At 37.1% G+C, this 9,105-nt stretch overlaps 1 protein-coding gene across 1 annotated transcript in view; it reads right to left on the bottom strand.

Annotated features, from left to right (window-relative positions):
• Nucleotides 1–2,440: 2,440 nt before the first annotated feature.
• Nucleotides 2,441–9,105, bottom strand: part of CD1A (CD1a molecule) — an 8,144-nt gene continuing 1,479 nt past the window's right edge. Inside the window, exons 3-6 of the mRNA XM_006861744.1 lie at nucleotides 8,248–8,526; nucleotides 7,761–8,039; nucleotides 7,024–7,114; nucleotides 2,441–2,501 (exon numbers count right to left, since the gene is read on the bottom strand). Of these exons, the coding sequence (XP_006861806.1) occupies nucleotides 2,441–2,501; nucleotides 7,024–7,114; nucleotides 7,761–8,039; nucleotides 8,248–8,526 (710 nt within the window). The remainder of the gene's footprint in view (nucleotides 2,502–7,023; nucleotides 7,115–7,760; nucleotides 8,040–8,247; nucleotides 8,527–9,105) is intronic.

Here is a 9,105-nt window from a genome sequence, read left to right as displayed (position 1 = left end):
GTTTCATTGATTCTACTGTTTTTCTGTTAATCTGTACTCTAATATTTATTATTTCCTTCTTCTGCTAACTTTGGGTTTCTTTTGTTTTTTCTAATTCCTTAAGAAGTAAAGTTAGGTTATTGACTTGAGTTCTTTCTTTGTTGGTAATGTAGTCATTTACATAAATTTCCCTCTGGAGACTTTGCTAAAGTTCATAAGTTTCATTGTGTTGTATTTTTATTTTCATTTGCTTCAAAAGTATTTGCCAATTCCTCATCTTTCTTCTTTAATCCATGGTTAAGAGTGTGTTGTTAAATTACACATATTCATTAATTTTTTAGTTTTCCTCTTGTTTTTTATCTCTAGTTATATTCCATTGTTTTCAGAAAAGATATTTTATATGGTTTCCATCTTTTTAAATGAATGCAGACACTTTTTTGTGTGTGTGGCTGAACATATGGCCTATCCTATAGAATGTTCCATATCCACTTGAGAAGAATGTGTATCCTATTGATGTTGGATCAATTATACGTTTGTTAAGTGCCATCCAGTCAATACTAACTCATAATGACCCTGTATAGGGTTTCTGAGGAACATCTGGTGGGTTTGAACTGTCAGCCTTGTGGTTAGCAGTCCAGTTGATAATGTTGTACACTACTATATAAATTGAAGACTTCTTGCATTTTATATATTGTAGAATTTGAAGTCAAAGTAAAAAAAAAAAATTGTAATGTGTTTAGCATTAGTGATATCTTCTTATGACCTAATATTATCACCTCATTTTTATTTGAGAATTTCTTAATCCTTTGAGTCTTATAAGGAATTTGAGCATTCAAATACAATTCTAATATAATTCTGCTTGTAGTATTAATTTTATTTAACTGTCTTTAAAAAGCAGTTCTAAGCACATCAATTTAGAAGTGGATATTTTTTAAAAGTAAACATTTGGTTTGTTTTCTATAATCCTTAATTTTAGTAATATCTTCCAATATCAATACATTTATTCAAATTTTCTAAAGAATATTCTTAACAATACTTCTGAAAAAGGAAATATTGCAGACTGTCGCAAGTTCAATTCCTAGTCACTTGATGGCATCTCTTCAACTTCTTTATCATATATTCAGCAATGGCAATAGTTCATATTTTTACTTTGGCCACATCTTAGGAAAAGACCAATCACTATGAAAGGATATAATGCTTGGTTAAACAGAGCATCAGCAAAAATAAGCAAACCCTTTAGTTAGACAAATAAATAGTATAGACTCAACATATCAAAGATCATGCACACTTTCTAAGGTTTGCTTTGCTTTATGGACTGGGTTTTTGACATTGTACTTACAAAGCCTATGTACAGTCATACTTTGATAGGAATACACACAGGTCATCTGTGTATTATATCCTTTTTATCTGTACGTTTTCTCAAGCAGGGAAGAAAATGTAGCCACACATGAATGTTACTGCCTTGTTCTACTAGTTACTATGTCCAGTCACAAACATACCACCTTCAGTGCAAATATTCCAATTTTCTCAGTTTCAGGGAGTCTTGGCTACTAACCACTCATAACTGTGTTCCTCTCCAGGAACTGTCCCCAGCAGAACAGAGCTATCTTGACAAAAGGACATTCCCTTCCTGGGGAAATTCCACATCAAATATGAGAGTATAAAGATTTGGTCTCATTACCCCATTTTATGAAATCTTTGGAGTGCTCCCTAGGAGACTGCCTGAATCCTTGTGACAAATGCATCAGTGTTCAATTTTCCTCTCTGCCCTGTGCTGCTTCCTTCTTCCTTTTACAGTTATTCTTGAGAACACTCCCCAGTAAAAATTCTCCATACAGATCTCCAGATCAGAGTCTGTTTCCTCAGAAAATCACCTAAATCACACATCAGCATAAAAACACTCACTTGACCTTAGACAAAGACATCCTGAAAAGCAACCACTTACTTACCATGGTAAAACCTTCAAATGGACACCAGATACAAAATCCTACAACTGCTTGTCCAGGCTGTAACAATAAAGAACAAGCTGCAGAAGGTATAAAAACCAGTCACAATAAACCCTATAGACCACTACACACCATGTGTTTATACCCTAATTCCCAAAGCCAACGGCCATTTGCATTGATTACACCAAAATATTATTCCTATATTATTTTATTCTCCATTTTTATAATATTTTATTTTTCATGGTTGTCTTCTGTTTCTCAAGGTTCATATCCCAGATTACCTTTGTTAATTCTCCCATAAATGGAACTTACTTTCCTACATTGCAAATATCACATTCCAACACACTCAAAAATAGTGGAAATGTATCCTAAAACTGTATACAAACTTTGTTACAGTATAAAGATCTTCCTAGCTTTTTAAGATATAGCTCTTTTCTATATAGATGAAGTTTCCATTTTTACTTTGAATTTACCTCACTAAGATAAATTATGGAATATTTCATACTACCATTTTCTCAGAAGTTTACTCTGGTTTCTAACATGTTTTTCTTATAAATTTTGGTTGCATTTTCTCCCCTGTTTGAGAAAATATGGAGATAAAAAAAATATCTTACATACAGATAACTTAAGTGTTATTGTCAATAATTTGGTTTTACCTTAGCATAAAAAAGTCCAGAGACAATGATGTAGACAGATGGAGCAGCTAGGGACATTGGACTCAAGGAGGGAGAGGGGCTGTGCTCTGACACCGGTGGGCAGGCCTGTGTGGTGTACCCTTTGGTTGTTTGATGATGCATGGAGGGGATATACAATCTTAGAAATCTCTAGGAGTTGGGTATCTGTGAGTTGAAATCAACTTAATATACATATACATAGATGGAGTCCTGATGTGGAGCTGTGGGTTAATGCGCTGGACTGCCAAGTTGGTTTGACAAAAGGAGGGGAGTGACTGATTTTAGAACCCAGGAGCAGAGGTCCCTGGGACCATCAAGTGAGAAGAGCTGAGAACAGGTCCCTACCCAGAGAGGCAGTGATGCCAGGGATGGAGACAGAGACAATGATGTGGACAGATGGAGCAGCTAGGGACACTGAACTCAGGGAGGGAGAGGGCCTGTGTGCTGACAGCCAGGGGAGCAGGCCTGTGGGGGTGTATCCTTTGGTTGTTTGATTATGCATGGAAGGGATTGTAGTCACTGCAACGAAACTAAATACGATAGGAAGAATGTAAAACTGATGTTCTCCCATGTAAACTCACATAATTCATAATAAAACTTTTAAAAAAAGAAATAGTCTCTTCAACAAATGGTGCTGGAAAAATAGGAAATCCATTTGCAAAAAAATGACACAAGACCCATATCTCACATCATATACAAAAACGAATTTGATGTGGATTAAAGACCTAAATATAGAGCCTAGAACTATAAAGATCATCAATGAAACAATAGGGACAAACAGGAGCTCTGGTATATGGCATAAATACACTATCAAATATAACTAAAACACACAAACAGAAGACAAAATGGATGACTAGGACCTCCTAAATATTAGCCACTTTTTGTGCATCAAATGATTTCACCAAATGAGTAAAAAGAGAAAACAAAGCCTGGGAAAAAATGTTTGGCAATGTCATATCAGATAAAGGACTACTCTCCAAAATGTATAGAACACTTAACACCTCAAAAAGATGACAAACAATCCAGTTAAAAAATGGGCAGAGGCCATGACAGCACTTTACCAAAAAAATATTCAAGCAGCCAACAAACACGTTAAAAAAATGTGCACCATCATTAGCCATTATTGTTATTGTTGTTGTTAAGTGCTATCAAGTTTGTTCTAACTCATGTCAATCCTGTATAGGGTTTCTGAGGAGCACCTGGTGAGTTTGAAATGCCACCCTTTTGGTCTATTACTTATCCTACAATGTCACATCAAGACTCCATTAGCCATTGTTGTTGTTGTTGTTGTTAAGTGTCATCGAGTCTATTCCAACTCATAGTGTCCCTGTATAGGGTTTCCAGGGAGTGGCTGGTGAGTTTGTATCACCTACCTTGTGGTTCAAACTGACCTTGAGGTCCAATGCTTTATCCCACAGAACCACACCAGAAAGGTACAAATCAAAGCAACAATGAGATATTATCTCACTCCAGCATTAATAAAAAGTTCCAAAAAACAGAAAACAACAAATGCTGGAAAGGATGTGGAAAGATTGGGACCTTCCTACATTGCTGGTGGAACTGTAAAATGGTGCAACCACCATGGAAAATGGTATTGTGCTTTCTCAAGATTTTGGAAATAGAAATACCATATGACCCAGAAATCCTTCTACTTGGTATACATCCACAAGAAATAAGAGCTGTAACATAACTAGATAAATGCACACCCATGTTTACTGTAGCACTATTCACAACAACACAAAGATGGAGACAACCCAAGTGTCCATCAATGGAAGAATGGTTCAACAAACTTTGGTACATACACACAATGGAATGTTGTACAGCATTGAAGAATAACATCGAATCTGCAAAACACCTCACATCATGGATGAACCTGGAGGACATTGTGCTTTGTGGAATTAGTCAATCACTAAAGGACAAATATTGTATGAGGCTGCTGTAAAAATATTTTCTTGCTAAATGAAACATTCCATGATGGTTACTGGATGATAGGAGTGGTGAGGAGGGAATTATTCACAAACTAGAGGGTAGACAGGTGTTAACATGGGGGATGGGGCAGGCAATATGAAACAAGAGGGAGGTTGGCAGAAGAAAGATGAAAGTATTAGGAGACACAGGTAGAAGTGCAAGGGTTAAAGGAAATAGAAGTCAATACTGTACCATAGTGGTTACAAATCAGGCTGCCAACCTCAAGGTCAGCAGCTCAAAACTACCAGCTGTTCCGCAGGAGAAAGATGAAACTTTCTGCTTCCATAAAGATCTACAGCCTCAGAAACCTTGTACAGGGTCGCTATGAGTCGGAACCTACTCCACGGCACATAACAACAACAACATCACTTATAAAAGTGTCTTAACCTTGATGGAATTTATGGTGAGAAAGAAAGTTCATATTTTCAAATTTTTATCTTTAATTCCATGTTTTCACAAAGTTTTTGAAGTCTTTTTGTATAGCTAAATTATTTCTGAATTTATGTTTTTGTTGTTAAGTGCCATAGAGTCAGTTCCAACTCATAGCAACCCTGTGTAAAGCTTCCAAGGGGCAACTGGTGAGTTTGAACTGCCGACCTATGATTCAAACCGAACTTAAAGTCCAGTGTTTTCTCCCACAGCTCCATACCACAGGAATTATCAAATTCACCAATGAATATTTATAGCCTCAAATTAAAGTCACAGAAAAAAAAATTTCAAATCAAGAAAGGCTAATACTAATTTTTCCATACATAACACAGATTGTTATTCCTTCAATTTTGCTAAAATCTCCCCTTATCTCTTGCTCCTGCCAGTAATGATGCCTATGTTTGTGTGTGAATGTGGCCAGGTCACTTTTAAGAAGAAATTTCCCTTTTTTTGTTTTTCTTTGGAACTATCCACCCCCATACTTACAGTTTCTCTTTTAATCCTTCTTTCTAGAACTGAGAAATTCCCTGCAAACTTTCAGCTACTATGGACTTGGTCAGTTAAATTTCCTTTCATGTGTGAATAAGAAAAGGATTTTTTAAATGAACACCATGAACTGAGACAAAATAATGAACAACGTATTTTAAATATTAATATTTTTAATGTATTTATGCACCAATGTGTTCAATCTTTTCCATATAATATAGTCAACCAGTCATATATATTTCATTTAAATAAATTTTCTATGTCTTATTTAAAAGTTTAGAAAAAATTTAAAAATCTAATTCATCAATAAATTGAAATAAAGTACAAGTTAAAGTAAATTAGGAAAACATATTAAGATGGGGGCTTCAAAAAGTTTGTGAAAAAAGAAATTAAAAGATTATGGAATTTTTCCATGAACTTTTTGAAGTCCCACTATGAGCACTAGGCTGAGAGACAGAAGGTCTTGGTTGAGCTGCTAGCACTTAACAACAACAAAAGAAAATCAGGCTCTGATGTGACAAGTCTGTTGTTTGACCCTGAACAACAGTGAAGAGCAAGGACCTACATGATGTCTTGCTCTTTCTATTTGGAACAACTGGAATAAGAAATGCATTCTAGTGACTCTAGATAGTGAAATAACGTGCATGACATGATAAGAGAATAAATTGTGTTTCTTCTCAAACACTGAGAGAAGAAACCAGGGAACTAGGCAAGTGTGAAGTCTTCTGGCCAAGTGAGAAGAGTTTTATCAAGTTGAGCATCAAATGTTCACAACTCTAACAAAAACTACCAGAAAGGAATAAAATAAGACTACAAATTTGACATAAATACAAGATGGATTTTTATTGAGATTATATTACATGCAGGTAAAACAAATATTAAGTAGAGAAATATATATTAAGAAGACAGACTTTTCTCTCAAAAAGTTTAAAAATGAGAAGGGAAAACGGGGCTTATATAACTGCCTCAAAGGACTAGAAATACAATTAACATAATATAGTTAAAAGTGCAGTGAAATTCTGAGACTGGGGAGCTTGCTTCCCACATGTCAATTCGAGAAGGCCTCTAAAAATGACATCTGAAAATTAGGCTTGATGGTTGATTAATATTGGAATTTATGGAAATTTCTGGGACCCCATTTTGTTCCTTTAAAGTTTAAATTATAAAGCTTAAGAATCCAGGTCATAACAACAAATCCTACAAAGTTATGTTTCGCTCATATTGATAACCAATCATTAAGCAGAAATAAACTAACATATTTGAAGTTTTATAAGGAAAGTTAAACAATTGTCATCACCATGCTATGTTTAGGTATGTCCTGCATTCCTGGGCTGTTAGGGTCTTTTTCCAATGGAAGAAGAGTAATGAGGTGGCTCACAGTAGATTCTCATATGAACTGTGTAAGAACAGAGATGGAAGTCAGTCGGCATAGATGAAGGTGAGAATTACAAGAAAAGAGAGAAGGAGACTGGGAAGTGAAGAACTGAGGATAGAGAAATAGCTTGGGGAAGGGACAAGACAGATGGATACAAAGAACTCACCAGCGCGTCCTGAACCACAACATAAAGCCAGTCAGAAGTACCAGGAGCACTATCACTGCCAAGAAGATCACACCCAAAGAGCTGTGATGCTCTGCATACAAACAAAAATATCATTTCAGTTCCATCCCTGTTTAACCACTTTCCCTGGTTTTCCTTTGTTCGTTTAAATGTCTGTCTCAACCATCTCCTTTCTTCTTACTTCTTCACTCATCCAAATTAAAGGAATAATTCTTTCTGCAATCCTCAACATACTCTTGCATCTACAGGCTCCTCATTTTCAACTCTTCTATTCCTTGTACTGGAGTCCTGGTGTGGCTCTGTGGGCTAATGTGTCAGACTACAAAGTCATTTGAACTGCAAGGTCGGTGGTTCAAGCTCACCAACTGTTCTTTGGAAACCCTATACAGGGTCGCTGTGGGTCAGAAGCAACTTGACAGCACTAAACAACAACAACAATAATTTCTTGTACTGGTGTGGAATCCTGGTCTAGCTCTGTGGGCTAATTTGCTGGAATGCAAAGTCGGTTTGAACTGCAAGGTTGGAGGTTCAAGCTCACCAGCCGCTCCTTGGAAACCCTATACAGGGTCACTATGAGTCGGAACTAACTCAACAGCATGTAACAACAACAAGTTCATTATACTAACTATGATATCCCTTTTGGGTCTGGAATCCCTAAGAAAACAAATCTTTTAATCTGTTATTGTACTCTGTTTGAAGACTACATAGTTCTTTCTTACCCCAATAGAGGATGATGTCCTTGTCACCTAAACTGCTGTGCCTCACCCGGCAAGACAGGTCAGATGCCTCCATGGTTGTCACATTCAAGAATACTCGAAGATACCAGGTCCCATCAGCATTGGGCAGAACACCACCTCTCTGAGTACCAGGCTGCTCCTGATTCCCCCGCATCCACATCACCCACACAGGCTTCGGGTAGAAGCCAAAAACATGACAAATCAGCAGTACACGGCCAGGACCAGGAGTGGTGCCACTGGACAGCCTGGCTTCGGGCTTCACTAGAAAGAACAGGAAAGATATTCAGGTAAGACCTCTCACACAAAAGTCCGAGGCTAATATGTCAACATCAGTTTAGACAGATATGTCTTTCTTTCTCACCACTGAGAATCGGTCACTCATTATCCTCTCTTTCTGATCCTTAAGCTAAATTGTGGGAAGATATGATTTTGGAATAGAAAATTCTCTGAGATATGGTGCAGGACTGACCTTTTCTCTGGAGATCCGCCTTCCCTGCTTCCAGCAGACTCAAAGTGAGACGTGGGCAAGTGTCACTGATGAGCCCGTGCACTATTTCCTTAATGCCTTGGTACTGATTGAGTAGTGCACAGACATTCTCAGCCTTACTTCCACACTCTGGAGATGGTATCCATGAATTGTTGTGAAAGCTCAAGAAATCTAATCCTTGATAGGCTCCCCACAGAAAACCTGTTGACTCTTTCCAAGAGTGCAGCTCACAGCCTCCTGCCACCTGTATCTCTAATGGATCTGAAAAAGGGGTGTCAATTGGAGGAAAGAGATTTTAAAAGATAAACAAAATGAGCATAAGGAAAATTAGTATAAGCAAAAATGAGAAGTTTGAGAAATGTGAGAGAATTTAAACCAATTAAACCAAATAATGGTGGGGAATGGTGATGGTTGTAACTGGAAGAAAAGATTAATAAATGAGGAAAAGGGCAAATTGTTTGAAGATAAATTGAATGATGTGGACAAAAGGGTGAAGGAGGAATTAGAAGGAAACACTTGGGATTTTAGTAATCTAAAAATAGATTGCAATGAATGCATAGCTAAATTTCAGAAGAAACTGAATGGGGAAGAAACGCACAGTTTAAGGAGTCAAAGAATGAGCAAGCTGGGAGTATCCATTTGGAAACCTAGCCAGGGAATGGTCATGGGGAATTATCACACTAAAAGCAAATAATAAAGTGCAAGCCTGTAATCAGTGAAGGAGGAGCTCAAAAGTATCAGATGACTTGAAGCTTTTCAAAAGTCAAGATCTGAATCATTCCTCCTTCCTCTCCCCTCCCTAACCACAGATGTGTGATTGGTGGAGAGAGTATAGATAGG

This window comes from Chrysochloris asiatica, unplaced genomic scaffold (assembly GCF_000296735.1).
Source record: "Chrysochloris asiatica unplaced genomic scaffold, ChrAsi1.0 scaffold00042, whole genome shotgun sequence".
Classification (NCBI taxonomy): domain Eukaryota; kingdom Metazoa; phylum Chordata; class Mammalia; order Afrosoricida; family Chrysochloridae; genus Chrysochloris; species Chrysochloris asiatica.
This window is presented reverse-complemented; position numbering and strand designations above follow the sequence as displayed.